General features: G+C 44.7%; 2 protein-coding genes across 2 annotated transcripts in view; one reads left to right on the top strand and one right to left on the bottom strand.

Moving 5' to 3' along the window:
- Positions 1-17,153, top strand: part of LOC135906622 (aquaporin AQPAe.a-like) — a 49,154-nt gene extending 32,001 nt beyond the window's left edge. The window contains exon 3 of the mRNA XM_065438093.2: positions 15,570-17,153. Within this exon, the coding sequence (XP_065294165.1) occupies positions 15,570-15,737 (168 nt within the window). The 3' untranslated portion in view covers positions 15,738-17,153. The remainder of the gene's footprint in view (positions 1-15,569) is intronic.
- The window catches only part of LOC135906620 (oxidative stress-induced growth inhibitor 2-like), a 280,892-nt gene that overhangs the window by 254,294 nt on the left and 6,620 nt on the right, over positions 1-19,978 (bottom strand). The gene's annotated exons all lie outside the window — the stretch shown is intronic.

Genomic DNA, 19,978 nt, shown 5'->3' on the forward strand with positions numbered 1-19,978 from the left:
AATTTCAGAAACGTCAAGTATAAAGCTATGAGCAAAGCGAGAACAAGGTAAAAGCGGGAGCCAACGTTTCGACAGCTGGATTTGTCTTTAAAAAGACAAGTCCACTCATCGAAACGTTAGCTCCCGCTTTTATTTTGTTCTCGTTTTGCTCATCAAACTTCCATCTCCCGCCTTCCCCGTGTTTGCTCATGTGTAAAGCTTACAACTCTGTAACTTAGCCATAAAAATGATGTCACAATTAAAATAAAACCTAATAATACATATAAAGCGTACGAAAGTGACGTAGTATACAGCGTTCTGAAGTGTACACTAATTGGAGAGTAAGACTTGCAAAAGCATCGTAGACTGTGTAACAATTTCGTGTAAGCTGTAGTTCTCAACTTTTCATAATTTCCGCTTGGGATGATCCAAGAGGTGCAATTTACTGAACTGCGATATCTCTTTTTGGTGCAGAGTTAAGGATTTGCGAACTTTGGGCTCCTTTACTCCGCGTTACCAATTTTCAGCAATTTTCATGAAACAAATATACGAAGTAATTCCGCGTCCTGGAGTTGGAACTTTCTCTCTGCAATGCAACAAGTTTCATTCAAATCGGTCCAGTCTCGTTAACGCATTTCTGCGTTTTACAATGGTGAAATCGGTCTTGGTTCCGGGTTCGAAGGTGCATCTCAACCGCAAAACATTGTTGAGGTCATTGCTGTCCAGGTATTCTTGAAATACATACTATATGTGACACGCAGTCGTTCTGATAGCCCTGCAAAATGCTTTTTTTCCTGAGCGGCTGCTGCGGCGAACTGAGAGTGCGGTAGCAAGGTAATTCATAGAAAAACGCGCTGCAAAAAATAATTGTCTCCTGTCTCTTTTTCCCTTTTAATTATTCTTTTTTGTCTAGTTTTCGTTGCACGCACACAACGAGTCGAAGCGAGCGGCTTCCTGGCCTGATACGGTCACACGAGTGCACCCCACTCCTACCTCACGCGGTTAAACAGAGAGGAGAGGGTATTAGCATAACTTTCGATTTCAAAATAAGATGGTTTCATCGATAAAACGGCATAACGAAGGGGTATGGGGACTTGAGTGTTACCTTAGCTATATCCAGTCACTTGCTGCTGCAGCAACTGAGTGTCTCTACAGAAACGTGTTTATTGCACTAGCAATGTTAGTATATCTAATCTGTTCTTGTCCTATATATGCAACAAACAAGCGATTCCATTCAGTGTATTTGCAATTATTTCACTGGCGACGTAAGCGTTTTAATTCAGTTGGAGGCAATCGCATTAAATAATTTGTGCTTTGCGATAACGACAGTAGAAGAAACAAATGCGGGACTTCGCTATACGAACGACGGTTTATTTTTGCTCGAGCCGCTGCAGCACACTGTAAGACATTCGAACAATAAGCGTCACGTGTGCGACTATTAACTGATCTAGCTTTTGTAAAATCCGCACGGTGGCGCTACCACTTTTTTAAACAAAAAAAAACAATTTAGATTTAGAATATGCCTCTAATTCCGCTGCGCTGCACTTTTTATCGCCTTGTGCGGTTGCCGTAATGCACTTCGAATAGCTGCATACCAAATGCAGACTTTCCGCATGTATGGATATGGCATTTGTATTTCGTCCTCGGTGAATAGTTCAAACAAGTTCATTGCGTTTCGACGCGTGTTGCTTGTAATATGATGTCCAAAAGACCAATCTGCTCGGCGGCACATGCCGGTATGGTTGAGCGCTGCAACATACAGTTGCAGCGCAGACTTGTGACGATGTCTTAATGAAGCCAGCAAACGCATGAAATCCTCAACCTTTCATAGCACCACAGAAAGGCGTTAGTGAGGGAGAACTGTGAGTTTTCATTCACATGGTAATGGCGCATCTGAAGAGTAATCTGTATTTTCTACAGCATCACCGGCTGAGAATTTCTGTCCACAAAATCAGAAAACCGGGCAGTGATGTGCATGCAAGTCAATTAGCCGCATGGCAAGCCGCACAGCCACAAAACAAAGAAAAATTCTCGGCCCGCATAACGATGCCCAGTTGAAAAACACAAAAGAAAATTTCGGTTTGACATTCTGTTGTCTGTAGTTCGACGTCCTGTAGTCGGACGTTCTGGAGTTCTTGATCAATATTTAATCAAAAATTGGCAGAGACCTCTTTAAGGCTATGTAAATTTGTTTGTACAAAAAAGAAAAATATAAAAGTAAAGAAACCTTCGCCCGCTGAGGATTCGAACTTGCGACCTGAGGATCCTGAACCCAGTATCTAACCACTGCACCATGCCAAACATTTTTTTTCTTTATTACATGGAAAACAAAACTCAATGTGTATTACAAAGTGGACACAACTGTGCACTTAAAACTCAGGCAAACACACACATGCATCCAACAAGTGCATCCAGTCTGGCGGAGGTTCCTGCGCAGCATACACACTTCTTATATGAGCAGCACTTTCGCGAAAGAAGGATTTTGTAAATCGCGGGCTTTAGGCATGGCGATCACACAGTCTACTTCTCCATAAGCTATATAAACCAAGTACTATGAACATGTCATAGGGAGTACCACCCGTGACCTTAAACGCTAGAAACCTAATTGAATATGGAGTCATGTCAATGTCCTTTTTATGCGTCCGTTGGAGAATGTCCGAAAAAAATACAGCGTCCCTACAGTCTACGAAACAGTGATCTATGGTTTCGGCACGTGGACAGAGTCGACAGCTTGTTGACCACGGCACAAAGCAACCCCTCGAATTCAACCAAGTTTTAACAGAGAGTGCTTCCGAATGTAATTTAAAGAAAAATGTTTTTACACCAGGAGGTACACACATTTTTCGGACGAGCTTAAGTAGATCCTTATAAGGTCGGCTTAAATAAGGCGCATGATACAAAGGATCTTGGAAAATAGAAGCGACCAGTGCCGCAGAAATTGCTTTTCGACTCGCAGTGAACACTTACTCCAGGATGAATCTAACTTTCAAGAAATGTGTCAACAACCTCCTTGAGAAAGCCCCACGAAGCCTGTGGGACATCTTTGGTATTCGATGACACTACTATATTAGGAACATAATGAACTAAATGGAGTTGCAACATTTCACGCAAAAACGAATGGTCACTGTCTCGAAAGAAATACAGGCGAGAAACAATTTGCCTGACGAAGAGGTGGACTAATCCGAGATCACCACGTTCAAGAGGGAGGAACAGATTGTCGCGCCGCATCAATTCATAACTCGAACTCCAAATAAATGTTGCAAATACGCGATGCAGTGCCTGAAGGCGAAGTCGTGAGCAGCGCAGTACTTGCAGCACATACATAAGAGGGAAGCGGGAACACGTGGCACACTTCCGCACGAATTAACATTGACGAATTCCGCCCTCGCCATGAATTTACTTTACGTTGAATTTTGCCAACTTCTCCCGACCAATGAGCGTTGCTATTTCTATACTGTGAGAGAGGCACACCTAAATAACGAAGATCTCATTCTTTCCATTGAATGCCTGCGTAATGTAATGGCATTGTGGCCCATAATCCAAACCAAAACCCTGAACTTTTTTTCAAAGTTAACGCCTGCACCAGAAGCCGCACAAAATTCTTCTGTAATTGCAAGAGCAGTCTTTACACTCTTTTTATCGGTACAAAAAAAGGCCACGTCGTCTGCAAGAACCCGAACATCATTAGTCAGTAATTTAAACCCTTGGAAATTTTGTTCTTTAACAATGCTCCTACAAACTGGCTCTAAATACAAGCAGAACAGAAGCGGTGACAAAGAGCATCCTTATCGTACTGATGATACTAGCCTAGTCGGATCGGAGAGAGAGCCATTCACTATCAGCCTCGTTGAGCCATTAGTATAACATATGCTGACACCTCTAAGGAGCAGGGATCCGATATTTATACGCTCTAGTACAGTAAACATGAATGAGTGATTCACCCTGTCGAATGCCTTAGCCAGATCTAGCTGTACCATTGCCACTTGTCGAATACCCTCAGCTACATACTCTAGCACCGATCTCGCAACATGAATGTTCGTCTGAATGGACCGGCCATTGATGCCACATGTTTGATGATCACCGACCACATATCTTATTACAACTTGCAAACGGTTAGCTAATACCTTAGCAAAAATTTTATAATCCGCATTGCATAAGGACATAGGCCGATATCCGTCAACTTTCTGCAATTTAGTCTCACCATCGCTTTTGGCTATAAGGACGGTGTGTCCTTCGTACATTGTGGCGGTTAGGTACCCTACTTCCAAGGCCTCGCGGTACACCTGAAGTAATAATGGCCATAAGAGGGAACGAAAACACTGATAAAATTCGGCAGTAAGGCCATCCGGGCCGGGCGTCGTGTCCTTCGCCAACGAATCGATGCATGCAGTTTTAATATCAATGTTTTCATTTGTATAATTGTAATATCCTGATTTAACTGGGGAAGCAACGATACAATTTTTGGCAGCATCTGCATCAATGGCTTATGGTCTCGAAATAGTTTTTGATAATGTTCGAAAAACGCTTTAGTTATTAGAGTAGGCTCATTAACAATGATTCCACAATACTCTATATCCACTTTAATCCGCATTGCTCCAATTTGTATTAAGCTTTAATCCACTTGAATTCACATTGATTCACTTTAATTCCTTCCACCTCAAGTCACCTTACTCTAACTTGTTCCAACTTTAATTCTGTATTACTGTTGACGTTATACAACATGCTGATGACGTCAGTGATGATGATTATATTTGTACCACTCATTGCGGACAACGCCAGATTTTCAGCCTCATCGGTCATATAAAATTATTTGGCATTAATACAACTTCCGCTTGCTCGGCAAAATTCATCATGGTGGCTGAGTGACACGTTTGTAACTGAAGTCTTTCAGTGCACCTCTCGTCGTAAAGCGCCAGTTCGCCTTGCTGGCTTGTGAAAGCTTGCCTTCCATCGATTCCCAAAGTGCACAAAATCTGCATTTTTTCTGCTGTCCTTTTCGCAAAATAAAAATTATCTTCATCGATTTTATTCAACTTAACTAAAGAACTTACTTCGCCAGTGAAACTCATTGCGACGATGCCCATTGCATTTCCGGTTTGTTAAAATATGTATAATAATAATAGACTGAACATATCAACTCCACTTGTGCCATGAGCACGTTTCTATGGAGATAGTCTGCTCCTGGGCAGCAATCGATTTTCAGCCTCATCGGTCATATAAAATTATTTGGCATAAATACAACTTCCGCTTGCTCGGCAAAATCCATCATGGTGGTTGAGTGACACGTTTGTAACTGAAGTCTTTCAGTGCACCTCTCGTCGTAAAGCGCCAGTTCGCCTTGCTGGCTTGTGAAAGCTTGCCTTCCATCGATTCCCAAAGTGCACAAAATCTGCATTTTTTCTACTGTCCTTTTCGCAAAATAAAAATTATCTTCATCGATTTTATGCAATTTAACTAAAGAACTTACTTCGCCAGTGAAACTCATTGCGACGATGCCCATTGCATTTCCGGTTTGTTAAAATATGTATAATAATAATAGACTGAACATATCAACTCCACTTGTGCCATGAGCACGTTTCTATGGAGATAGTCTGCTCCTGGGCAGCAACCTATTCTGGACGTACGCTAATAACACTTGACGGGGACGATGCCCTTTTCTCAACGTAAATGACCAGCTGAAATCATCTTACTGTCTTATCAGTGAAAGCAGAGTTGTACCACAGAACACCTATACAAACTTACAGAATGGAAACTGTGCCTTCCACAATGCAACGGAAACAAAAGTAGCGGTGGCGTTGCAAATTAAAGTATGCGACCTAGAGATGGCACTGGCAATATTATCATCGTCATTACGTAGTGAGCAATATGGCCGCGACGGTAGCGGCTGGTAAGGTTCGCTGCGCTGCTCGCTCGTTGGTTTTGGGTGAATTGCTACCGCTTTCGGAGCGGTGTTCGTGTGTACGATACGCTAAAATGTCTATCGATAACTTCATTACATCGCCAGGTGACCGAGAGGCCTCAACTGGCAAAAAAAAACAAAAAAAACACGTCAGACAAGGAAGCTTACATTGTTCATTGTCAATCGTTAATGAAGCAGTACATGACCACAATTTTCGTAGAGGTCAGGTGGGGCTAATGCTGTCAGTTACTGAGTTTACAACACACAGATAGTAATCTATTTAACGGAATTGAAAGCTGCATTCGAGCGAAGTTTTCTCATCGCGTTTGGCGTGCCGCTAAAGCAAGGACAACGATATTGTGCTCGCCTACATTAGTACTTGTGTTGCATACAGTTCTGTTTGACGTGTTCCATACTGTATGTATGTTGTCCGCCTTCAACGATTTCAGCAAGATTAAAAAAAGAAACATATAAGAAGTGCTCAGCAAACATGTACTGTCAGTAAGGTAAGCTCGAGTTGCAATGTCGCATTGTTTTCATAACACATTGGCGATAGGTGCGAAGTCCAGAGGGAAAAAAACGTTATGCTAAATTTTAGATCACATATTGTGTGTTCTTGGTATTTCTACTGCACATTTAGTGTTCAGCTGCAGCAGTAAAGGCTTTGTCACAAGTGGAGTACTCGTAGGAAGGCGAGGAACGTTATGGAGACGACAGTGCTTACAAGGACCTCTGCCAATATTGTGTGTAAACAAGGACACTAAATAAACATATAAGTATGCCCAATTAATGCTCACGGATCCTTGTAAAATGCAATTTAAGGTTTCATGTTTAAATAACATCTCGGTTTGCGTGTTCAAACAATGCAAAAAGGTTACAATGAGATGAACACGTCACTTGAGTAACAGAGGTGAGCAAGGGAAGCCTAAGCCTGTTGCCAGCGTTTGAAAAATCGAACATTTTTGTGAGGGCGGTGCCGAAGATAAGTTCCCACGCTGAGCTTCCCTTGCTTGTCCACTGTTGATTGGCTGAATGTTACGCCAAACTTCAAGTATATTTCAAAAACTTCTTGTGAACACACTGTCCTCAGGTATGTCATCTGCTGTTTGAAGAGAAAGAAAAATTGATTTTATTGGTTCGTCATGTTTGAGGCCAGTTGTGTGAAGTTGCCTGTTCTAGCCATTTTTTACGGTGCAGGGCTAGCCTAGTTACTGATTTTTGCAAATGAAAAATGCAATATCCAGATCTAGTTCTAACCCTATCACTTACCATCTCAACAATGCTCCCTTAGATTTCATCATGTACTATAAATATATTGGCGTACACATTACAAATAAATTGGACCAATATAGAGTATGTTATTAACAATGCAATTCACCTGCTCGGGTACTTACAGTGCAACTTTTCCAAAGCGCTGTCTACTTTAAAACTACACCTTTACAAGACACTAATACGCTCAAAATTTGAATATGCATCTGCAACATGGGATCCAAGTCGCGTTAGTCATACTACTTCAGTTGAACTAGTACAAAATAACCCTGCTCGTATCATTCTTTCTAATTGTAACTGTACTGCGAGTGTAACCTTAATGAAGCTAACCAGCACTTATTCTCCTAGCTAGTCGCCATGTTTCGCTACTTTATAAAATTTTCTGTCATACCACACTTACGACGACTTCATACCATGGCCTCAAGTACATTTCAAACTGCATCGCTCATCGCAGTACACGCAGTCGTTCGGATAGCCCTGCAAAATGCTTCTTTCCTGAGCGGCTGCGGAACTGAGAGTGCGGTAGCAAGGTAATTCATAGAAAAACGCGCTGCAAAAAATAATTGTCTCCTGTCTCTTTTTCCCTTTTAATTATTTCTTTTTGGTCTAGTTTTCGTTGCACGCACACAACAAGCCGAAGCGAGCGGCTTCCTGGCCTGATACGGTCACACGAGAGTGCACCCCACTCCTACCTCACGCGGTTACATAGAGAGGAGAGGGTATAGCATAACTTTCGATTTCAAAATAAGATGGTTTCATCGATAAAACGGCATAACTAAGGGGTATAGTGACATTGAGTGTGAACTTCGCTGTATCCACCGTTTTGCTGCTGCAGCAACTGAGTGTCTCTACAGAAACGTGTTTATTGCACTAGCAATATTAGTATATTTAATCTGTTCTTTTCCTATATATACAACAAACAAGCAATTCCGTTAAATGTATTTGCAATTATTCCACTGGCGACGTAAGCGTTTTAATTCAGTTTGAGACAATCTCATTAAATAATTGTGATACATTCAATAATGCATTCGAACAAATAAGCGTCACGCGTCCGACTATTAACTGCTCTCGCTTTTGTAAAATCCGTACGGTGGCGCTACCACTTTTTTAAACCAAAGAAAACAATTTAGATTTAGAATATCCCTCTAATTCCGCTGCGCTGCACTTTTTATCGCCTTGTGCGGTTGTCGTAATGTACTTCGAATAGCTGCATACCAAATGCAGACTTTCCGCATGTATGGATATGGCATTTGTATTTCGTCCTCGGTGAATAGTTCAAACAAGTTCATTGCGTTTCGACGCGTGTTGCTTTGTAATATGATGTCCAAAAGACCAATCTGCTCGGCGGCACATGTCGGTATGGATGAGCGCTGCAACATACAGTTGCAGCGCAGACTTGTGATGGTATCTTAATGAAGCCAGCAAAAGCATGAAATCCTCAATTTTTCACAGCACCACAGAAAGGCGTTAGTGAGGAAAACTGAGTTTTCATTCACATGGTAATGACGCATCTGAAGAGTAATCTGTATTTTCTACAGCATCATCGGTTGAGAATTTCTGTCTACAAAATCAGAAAATCGGTCAGTGATGTGCATGCAAGTCAATTAGCCGCATGGCAAGCCGCACAGCCACAAAACAAAGAAAAATTCTCTGCCCGCATAACGATGCCCAGTTACAAAAACACAAAAGAAAATTTCGGTTTGGCATTCTGTTGTCTGCACTGTGACGTCCTGGAGTTCTTGATCAGTATTTCATTACAAATTGACAGAGACCTCTTTAAGTCTATGTAAATTTGTTAGTGCAAAGAAGAAAAATATAAAAGAACCTCGCTCGCTGAGGATTCGAACTCGCGACCTGAGGATCCAGAGCCCAATATCGAACCACTGCACCATGCCAAACACGACACTACGCGTGCACATCGATAAGTACATCGTGGAGTGCTAGAACATCAATTTTGCTTTACCATATTCATATTAAATAAGAAATTCAGAAATATACAACGGTGACCGGGGACACTGTTAGGGTTGTTACTGCTAATTTCAACAGTTGTCTCTCGCTCTTTACACTTTCGAGCGCGCACATAATTCGTGTGTTCAGAGCAAAATTGCTACATAAACATTCGTGGATGAGTGTTCATTCTGACAGCGTACTGGTTTCTCACGGCAGCGCTGTGCCAAAGAGACCCGAGCGAGACAGCTTTTCACGCAACTTTGTGGAACAGCGCAAAACTTCTTTTTCGCTTCGCAAGATCTTATGGAATATTTCTGGGAAATTAACTAATGTGTCAGTGTAACGGCACATGTAAGTCCACAAGCCTGTGTGCCACACCTTACCAAATACAACAAAACGGATACGCAGCAATTCCCGCAGATTGTATGATTTTGATCAGCGGCCGATGTTGAGGAGGCCGGTAGGGCGTTGCTGGTGCCTGGCCGTCACGGCACAATTGTAACAATTGGCCACGTCGACTTTAATACCGGTGTCGGTGCTATCAGCATTGTAGGCTTTAGAGAAGCACGATTAAATACCGCGCAAGAGAAAAGTACAGTATACACCACCGATGCGAAACAAACATACAATTTTAAAGCGTCGTGACGGAAAGCGCTTCTTTCGCGGCGTCAGAACTTGCTATGTCGTTGCGACAGAAAGTGGCACATTTCTAACGCCACCACAGAAAATGTGTAGTCGCGATAGAGAGTTCCTGTTGCGAAGTCAGAATCGCTGTTGCGATAGAAAGTTGTTGCGGCTTCAGAACTCTTTTTATCGCCACAGAACGTTTCTGTTGCGGCTTCAGAACTCTTGGTCGTCGCGACTGAATGTTTCTGTTGCGACGTCAGAATTTCTGTCGTAACGTCAGAATTGCTGTCACGATATAAGGCTGTTGTTGCGACTTCAGAACTGTTGTTGTTGCGACAGAATGTTTCTGTTACGACTTCAGAACTCTTGGTCGTCGCGACCGAATGTTTCTGTTGCGACATAAGAATTTCTGTTGTAATGTCAGAATCGCTGTCACGATAGAAAGCTGCTGTTCCGACTTCGGAACTCTTGTTGTCGCGACAGAACGTTTCTGTTGCGACTTCAGAACTCTTAGTCATCGCGGCAGAATGCTTCTGTTGCGACGTCAGAATTTCTGTCGTAACGTCAGAAATGTATTTTGCAACTACAGAAACGTCAGGAACTTCTGTTGTCTTTTTCAACTGGGTATTCAGTGGCGCGTGTGGCTTTTAAACGCAATATATTTGTACGACTCTTCACTTTTTTTTTCTTTTTTTTTTGCGCATGCTCTCTCAAAAAGGGTGGCTTACTGAAAAGCGGCACATTCGGCCAATTATCGTTTCGAAACTCTGTGAAAACACTTTTATTGCTGGCAAACCCAGCTATAGTTTGGCCAGTTGGCGGAGCATTGCGAGCATGTCGTGGACGAAAAGAAGGACATGACGCAAATAGCGCAAGTGGTGCAAGCACTACGTGCGTCTTGTCCTCTTTTTTTTTTCTTCTTCTCCTGCCCCCCTCCCCGTCTTTTAAGCGCGTTTACAGTCTCGCGACTTTTATTGCGCGATCGCCGTTGCCACGTCAATTCGATATTGTGTTGCAAATTACTTGAGGACGACGCTACAAGGAAACTGCTTTCAATGAAGGGGATTGCGTCACTGTCAAAGAGAAGGAAAAAAAAAGAAACTTGCAGTTCATCAGTCTTCGGTGCCACGCGTACTACGTCTTGCGCGCTCGGCCCTGTAAGGAATTCTGTGGTCCGCAGATGAAGCCACCGCCTGCGCGCGCCTTTCTGTTGACTTAAATAGAAAAAAAAAGAAAGAAGAAAGTAACGCATCTCCGGTAATGGTTACATTGCCTTCAGTGCATCTGTGACGACTACATCGTCGAAGTTATTCGCCGCATTTTGTGTATATCATTATGGAGGTCCCTTTTGGTCACCTCCTGGCGAGACATTTAAACAGAGTTCTGTGGACCAGTCCTACCTAAATAAAGACAAAAGTGCGATTAGGGAAACGGGAAGGCGCATTGAGCAAACGTCTGGTACTTAGGCTACAGGGAAATGACATGTTACGCACAAGCACTAGCTCGAAGCGGGAGAAACGTTCGGCGAGTCCCTGGCGCGATGTGAAAACCAAGACTGAACACGTAACCAGAAAGCAAGGTATAAAGAAAGCACTCATGGAGTCTGAACATACCTGTCGTCTGCGCATCTTCAGAAAACTGCATACGTGCGGTGATCAGCTATTCTTGTGCATGCTTCTAACAAGCGGCCAGCTTTCTTTTACGTATCCTTTTATAATGTAATTACCATTATGGAGGTCTCTGCTCTTGGTAATATTCAAATAGTCAAGGCACGGTATGGCGCGTTTCTGCTACTTCTGAAAAATAAACATCATGCAAATTTGTCAGGCGGACAACTTACGCAGGGCGTGCAGAATCAGAGCCGCATTAAAGCGCACCGAAGGGTCTAGGCGGCACTGCGGAAGTGGTCACACGTCAAATCAACACCGCTATGCCCGTTGTAGTAGCTTCGCGGCTATGGCATTGCTCGAGGTCGTGGATTTGGTCCCGACCGCGGCAGCCGCATTTTGACGGGGGCGAAATAGGAAACGCACTTGCACTCAGATTTAGGGAGACGTTAAAGAACACCAAGGGCGTCAAAATTAATCCGGAGTCCGCCACTAAGGCGTGCCTCCTTATCCGATTGCGGTATTGGCACGTACAGCCGCATGGATGGATGGAGTAACTTTATAGAAAGGTCCTGCGAGCTACAGGGCGCAAGGTCCCATAGAGCGGGCTACTCCGACGTTGGGACCGGGAGTTGTAACTCCCTGGCCCCATCGTGGGCTCGCTGGACGGCCCAGAGCTGCTCCGCCAGGTCCGTGCTGCGTAATGCGTCTTGTAGCCTGGCGGAGTCTTGATCCTTGTTTGCGTGGGTCCGACCACACGGCCAGAGCAAGTGATGTACGTCTAGTGTGCTATGGCAATTTTCGCAATATGATGTTTTGTATAGGTCAGGCATGTAGTGATGTAGTCTGTTCTGCGTGGGGTACGTGCTTGTTTGAAGCATTCTGAACGTCAGGGCTTGAGGCCTGGTGAGCTTATTGTGAGGTGTGCTGTATATTCTGCGGTGTAGATAAAAGTGCTTTATGATCTCGTTATATGTGGAGGGAGGGTCCCAATTCTCGCTGGGATGGTCACGACCAGAATAGGTGGCGTCGCGGAAGGTTAGGTCTCGCGCGCTCCTGTGAGCCATCTCATTGAGATTGCGAGGGGCGTCCTCGATCTCTCCGAGGTGTGCCGGGAACCAGCAGATGGTGTGATGCCGCATAATTCAATTAAAATTTAATGCGTCTGCCACAGTGCGATGTGCCACCCCCTGTGTGCTCTCCCTGTGTATGTTCTGTGCACTGCACAGACAACCAGCAGTGGTGCACGCAAGGTAACGTTTACCATCAACTCACCATTCTCGTGTTGGACTGAACGTTGAAGAAATTAAACACTGCTAATTGTCGTCAATCAAAGCAAACAACGCAGAAAGTTTCGATCACATCGATTCCCACAGTGCGTGGGATCCATTTAATTTTTAATGTGGTTTGTAATGCGAGTCGATTCTGGAGGCGGTGCAACGAGACTCCTTTAGCATAAATTTTTTTTTTTAAGCTTCACTAAATTTTGAATAATTTCTCGTGGCAGATAGCCCAATTCTAACCCTTGATGTAAATTGCTCGATGAGATGCCCATTACTTCTGCGAGAAATCAAAATGATTGAATAATTAACATAATTACGCTAATTGACTTTTAAAATTATTTCAATCTACGAATTTCAGCTGGTGAGGTTGCAAGGCATAGTGACTTGGAACGAATTCTGAGGATGGCACAGGTTTCAGCATATACGCCGTCAAACTTGCGGTAAAAGGCAGTGCATTTCTATTTTTTTAAAGAAAATGGTGTTTTATGCATTGAAGCGCAAACGTAACTGGAACGCCGCTGCATTTCGTCGCACACTTTGAAAATTAATATCCCGAAACTGACGTAGTCCTGAAAATTTGTTCCAAGGGGATGCGCCTTACGAACTCGCCATCTACAATTCGTAAATTGAAATATGTGCCGTGAAGTAAGTCAGTAAAAATATAATTAGTTTAATTATGTTATTTATTCAATACATCATTTTGATTTCTCTTAGAACGAGCAGCTGCGTCATCGAGTAATCTAGTTCAAGGGTCAGAGTAGTGTTGTCGGCCACGGGCAATTTTTTTTAAAATCTGGTGCACAAAAAAAATGTATATTAACCAATGTACGTGTCCCACTGGGAAGCTATCGCTTGGCTTTGACAGTCATACTCCGATGGTATCACTACTTTTTTTCTTTACGAAAGGTAGTTTGGCCCTTTGGCTTAACCAGAAAAGCGTAACGCCGACACAATCGACAGTCGACACAGGTGTGTATTATAATACCCGCGAGATCGAAATAGCGGACGGCCAACACCGCTTCGCGCTGTGAAGCTACAGCAGGCTGCGTTCCATGCAGCTACCACTCGGCACTAATTATGGGGTTTTACGTGCCAAAACCACTTTCTGATTATGAGGCACACCGTAGTGGAGGACTCCGGAAATTTCGACCACCTGGGGTTCTTTAACGTGCACCTAAATCTAAGCACACGGGTGTTTTCGCATTTCGCCCCCATCGAAATGCGGCCGCCGTGGCCGGGATTCGATCCCGCGACCTCGTGCTCAGCAGCCTAACACCATAGCCACTGAGCAACCACGGCGGGTTACCACTCGGCACTATATGGTATAAAGAAAGGAAGGAAGGGGTGGAGGGGGAGTGAAAAATCTGCAAGTCGAGTTCCGTTCCTTCCCCACCTCTAGCTGTGTCACGCGCATGCATGTTTCTTGATGCAGCGCAGGCACGCGTATATACTGGCACCGCGTGACAGCGGCAAAGTGGTCGCAGTCGCGAGCCAAGTGCAAGCTCGGAGCATACTAAGAGATTTCCGAATAAGCGCGCTTCGTGGACTTCAGACACCAGCGTATAGACATATATATGACGCGAGTGAGCGAAGTGCGTTAGGCGTGTGTAGCCGTTCTCGGGAACCAAGCTTTAACGCCCTCTTTCTTTCTTTCTTTTTTCTTTCTTTTTTCATGCATGCATGCGACCGCCATTTTCGTTCGAGCGCTCCGTGCCGAGGTGAGAATCAGGGGTGTCCCTGCTTTAGTATAGGAATATTATACACCTGCTTTAAGAAGCTGCATTTCGCATGTGACAGCATACATTTGAACATATCATGAAAATCCAACAAACAAAGACACCGAGGACAACATGGGGGAAATTACTCGTACTTACCAATTGAATTAAAGAAGTGATACATCAGTGGCAATGAAAATGGATGAAAAAAAACGACTTGCCGCAGGCGGGGAATGATCCCACGTCTTCGCATTACGCGTGCGATGCTCATTTGAAGTATTATATATGACGCTTTCTTTTTTTTTTTAACCTGTACAATGATGAAACATGCTCAAGAACTCCCCTCGATTCGCATCGACTTGTATGCACTATACTATTCGTCGCGCCATTCCCTCTGCCTGGCTGGCTCCGCTGTATTACGCCTATGGCCAGACGCCTGCGACACCCCTCCTAGTTAGACACCCATCGGGCGCTGTTCACTTTCACGTCACCCTGGTGCACAGAGTGCCAGTCACGACCCGCGCAAGATGGGACACAGTTTAGCTCCATTCATAAATTATGCAATAGCGAGAACGTACACTGCTGGCGTGAGACGAAGCCTGGCAGGCCAGAAAAGACGCAATAGAGAAATACAGGTGGGCGGCGGCGCCGCCCTGAAGTTTCAGCACGAGCTCGCCATGCCATCGTGCATTTCGACAGCCTCACTCGGATCTAGTTAATTATTTATGTGGTTAAAAAAGAAAAACGAGCGCACTTCATTGTAAAAGAACGAAAAGACTCAACCTGGCGAGTTTTCAGGAACATTTTGGGAGCCGAAGCGTTAAATAGGAGGAAGTGCTTTGAAATCGGTGGCGTCACAGTGACGTACTGGCGCTGAGGTATTCACCGCTAAATGCAGAAAATACAAGTTTGACCTTCACTTCCTGCCGCGAGAATAAACGTTTACGTGCCAGAATTGATTAAAAGCTGGTTTTTAAAGAATACTTTATCAGTCTAAACTAAATATCTGGAGCAGTTTAGTGTCCCTTTAACGTCTGGGAGTGACTCGCACACAGGCCGGTGACCTCATGACGTACAGGTAGTACGTCATAAGTAAGGGCTGTGGCGTAATGTCCGCTTTCTGTGGCGCCGCGTTCGGGAATCGAATCCCCATCCATACTGTGTAGTGGCAGTAGTGCGCGCAGCTGCTGACAGTGGTTGAGACATCGTGTTTTGACGGGTCGCCTCGCCTGTCGTGCAGGTCTTCTGGCTGGGACCCATCCTCGGAGGCGTGATCGCCGCCGTGGTGTACGAGAACGTGTTCCAGGCGCCGCCCATCACCAGCGAGGATCTGGACAAGGCCCAGATCACGGTTATGGCCAAGCTGGCCAACAAGGAGGTGGTCGCCGATCGCACCACGTCCATCTGAGCTCCACGACGCGTGCACGGAGCAGAGCGGCGAGGCACCCTTCACCACGCTTGGACCGCCGCTCGCTGCGTGCCAGTTTATTACTTTCCCAGGTGTCGGAAGCGCGGGCTTTCTGTGGTGTTGCTTCTTTCACCCTTACTTTGTTCCTATCACTGAAGCGCAATGCAAGCGTCGATAAGGCATCGAATGAAGCTAGCTATATAATAGTCATTCGTACAAAAGAAAGCACGAGCTGTAAAAATGCGCACGAATACGTCCCCGGGAGCCCGGGACGACTGCGTTTGATATCGCGCCTACCTGGCAGCTGAAAACGAGCACCACCGCTAGCCGCGGTCGGTATTCGTCTCGCCCCTATTAGTCATCGTGTGTCGTGTGATTTCTTTACGGTGTATCATTCCTCATCACAAAGTGCTCACGTCATCTCTGCAGTGCCGCACCGCAGCTGTCAACGTGTGTTTTTTTTACACTAAATTTAAAGAAAATTCTGCGCGTAGCATCGCGTTATTGGGTTAATTTTTTCTGATTTTTTTTCTTCTTCTCTCTCCTTTTATTCCTTTTACCCCTTTCCCCAGCACAGGGTAGCCAGCCGGCGCTTACACTGGCTAACCTCCTTCTCGTTCCTCCCCTTTTCTCTCTCTCTCTCTCTGCACTTTACAACAGGGATACCGAAATGCTGAGGCGCACACTTTGAATTGGCGGCGCACTAAATATTAAGGTCTCACGTCTGTGACTCCCGTACACGATATGCTCTTGTTGCCGAACTCCAGAGCGCTAATGGAAGTATCATTAGAGGCGAATGTCGCGTATCTGGGTCCAATCGCTGTTGTTTAAACATTTATCAAACAATTGAGCGGTATAAGACAGTTCCGACGCATGCGCCATTGGAACACTCCTTGAGAGATAATTCTGAAATTGTTATAGCAGGCATCTGCAGATCGTACCTTGTTTTGTTCACATCACATCGCAACTCATAATTGTCATTCTTACTGGTTAACCATACAAACACATAGAGCCGGTAATATTATACTCACCAGATCACCGCGTTTGGTTACATAGTATGTAGTGCACAAAATCAATGCATCTTTTTAAACCACATAAGCTTCTGAAAGTTCAAAAACGATTGAAACTGATCTGTGCAGCACAAATGGTTCGCATAAAGTGCCATGCACTGCCGTGCGCTTCGCGTGTAACGCAAGATGCTCAGGTTACAACTGTTTCACCATAAGCGGTGCGCTTTGTTGCAACTTGTGTCGTGTGCCAGGCGCGCGACAAATGTAAATAATATTGTTCCACTAACCACAGACACGCTGTTTCCCCAGCAAGTGCTCGGGCACATACCGTGTCAGCCATGTACACATTCAACGAACCAGTGCTGTTTGCATTCATGTTGTAATAAAAGAGATATTTAATGCCCGGTGTACTGTCTCCAGTGGCTCTGAATCCCTTTCGAAGCAGTGCTAAATCGTTCACGGGTCCAATATGCATCCGATCCCTTCTCCACTCCTCCCATGCTGAATTCACGTCTCGTCGTGTCCCACCGGAGGTAATGCTGGGAGCGTGTCAAGCACGCCACAGCCTCATCTTTGATGAGAGTAATCGGTTTACGATCGGAAGAGTAATCGGCATACCGGTATGAATCCGGCTATACGAAAGGAGAAGCGTGGCCGCTCAACGATGCGGGCAGCTCGTGTACAGCCTCAGTTTGATCTCCTTCCTTAGGGCGCGATGCAAGCACTTGCTAGCGCACTTTCCACACTCACGAGTTACGTACACGAGAGGAATCCAAACGAATTCAATGGGCGTTCGCTACAAAGTGCGAGCATTTCCGCAGACGTCCTTGAAGTTTTCAAGGTGGCCGCCAGCGGCATTTCTTCTGGCCGCTGCTTTTTAGTCCGGGAGAGTGCAAGTCCGGGAGAGTGCAAATATCCAAGAAAGCTGGTTCTTCTGTCACTCTTTTTTTTAAGTTTTTTTTTTCTTCTTCGAACGGAACGGCGGGATGACAGGACGCGACAAACAGCAGGCTTACGCTTGCTCGCAGTACAACGCTCACTGTGAGGGACGCGTGCACGCTCAAAAAGAACGAACAACGCAAAAGTGAGCGCATCCAGCGCTCGAGCCGGTCGAGCCCTTGTCCCCCCTTCCTTGCTCGCACCTCGAATGGGAGTGCGACGCGGGAAAGAATGGAAGCATTCGGTGAACCCGAGCGCGGCGGCCAACCTTGAAAGCCGTGCCGGCGCGTCGCGCAGGCATCGCAGCGTGGGGACACACGACTCGCCACTGGGGTCGCTGCCAACGTGCCCTTCGGCGCCGGCACATTGCGACGAACCGACTCGCTGTGACAGCGCCAGAATGCCGGAGAAGTAGGAGCCGAGTACGTTGCAGAAAGATTGCGCAACACGCGTCCCGCCGGTGACACTGAAACTAATCCACTGAGAAGGGGCTAGCCCTGGCACACTTGAATGACGACAAGGAATGTAAAACGTAAACAGGCCCCTTGGTAACTCCTTGCACAAAAGGACGAATGCCCCCTCAACCGTGTTCCGCGGAGCCGCGCTTTCGAAAATAGCAACCCTTGTGTAGGATGAGGACGTCAGGACAGAATTTCCCGCATTAAAATCATCATGCTATTGCAGTCTTTCCCCGTTTGTTGGCCCAAAATGCCCGATCAAATTATTTTTCACTGACCTCTTTCTTTAAGAAAGACGAATATTCTAGGCAGCGAAAAAAGTATGACACGCACATTTCTTCCTGGGGTAAGTTTTTTATTCATAATATTCATTTCCAGAATATATGGTACAATGAAACGTTGATGCTTAAAAACAAAACTTAGAGTTAAAGCGTTTTCAGATAGCTGAGAAAGCGTAAGTTTTATATGAGTTCGATTTAAATGCGCAATGTAGTGAACAAATCCTTTAGTCTTTGCAGAAGGGTTGAAATCTGGGCCAGTTGGTACATACTGTAACGAAAAAACCGGTCAAAAACACAAAGGACAAGAGGAGAGGTTCACACCACAACGACTGGACTATCAACTGAACGGTTCAGTTGATAGTCCAGTCGTTGTGGTGTGAACCTCTCCTCTTGTCCTTTGTGTTTTTGACTGGTTTTTTTCGTTAAAATTCGTTAAACCTTTAGTCTTGTTTGCGCCCATGATATCTCTTGGCTCGTTCTTGGTTTTAAGTTGGCTGCACAAAACTTGGCCATATGCCGCCGGATATGTTACATATTGCATACAATAAAAGCATAGGCACATCACTAGTGCCTCTTCTAGGGATGTGTCATCACTCATCTCATTGTTTTCCAGCTCACAACCGCACATGAGGAACCTCCTTTCCCCCCAAACAAGGCATGGTCTTATAATGTCACTTAGCGCTATCTGAAGAAAAAAAAAAGATGTCTTAATACCAAAAGTATAATACTTTAGAGCTGAAAGCATGTTTCTTTTAGACTAAATGTGGTAACGAAAACAACTTGCTTTTTCACTGCTTTAACACTGATTGCACTTCTGACATTTCTCCTGTTGACTGCTCTTAAAATGTTGCGGTGTGGAAGTTTTTAGAAGTAGGCGATATTGGAAAGATGGCCAAATCACCGCAGTAACGACAGCATGCATTGCAAGCCTGGGTCGCAAACACACTTCTAAAGCGACGTATGAAGGCACAGAAAATTTCGCTATTTTTGATAAGATCGGAAGTAACTTTCTCAATTTTTGTTACCTTTCATCAATCCTACTTCCAAACCTTTATTCGCTTTCAAATCTGATCTGAAAAGCAAAAGAACAATGTGTAAAACGAAATTTGGCGAGACACATAGCTGTAACTGATTTTATTCCATCATGTTCTTCATAAGAATACAAGTTTAAAAATTCAAACACAACTGGCAACGGTTTCGATAAAGCCTTTTAATACCTAAGCAAAAATGAGCTAGAAAACGTAGCTACGGTTAATTCCCAACCCAATGGAGATGGGAATTTTGAAAAGAATGACTTTCTACGTGAACTTACCACACGTGAACTCTCACTGCAGGGATAGATGGGTTTGCAGCTGGAAATCAAGAGCTGAAACGGGCAGAGTATATTCCTGTTCATTGAAAACAGTCACACTTCCTCTCTTTAAAGCCCAAAATGTAAAATATGCGGAGCTACACTAGATATATATCCCGATTCTGAGTGCAATTGAGGGTGCAAATTAAGTAGCACGTGTGGTTGCAACCTCGCATGCAGCGCTTCGGAGAGATGCAGGTTA

The sequence above is a fragment of the Dermacentor albipictus genome, chromosome 1 (genome assembly GCF_038994185.2).
Source record: "Dermacentor albipictus isolate Rhodes 1998 colony chromosome 1, USDA_Dalb.pri_finalv2, whole genome shotgun sequence".
Lineage (NCBI taxonomy): Eukaryota > Metazoa > Arthropoda > Arachnida > Ixodida > Ixodidae > Dermacentor > Dermacentor albipictus.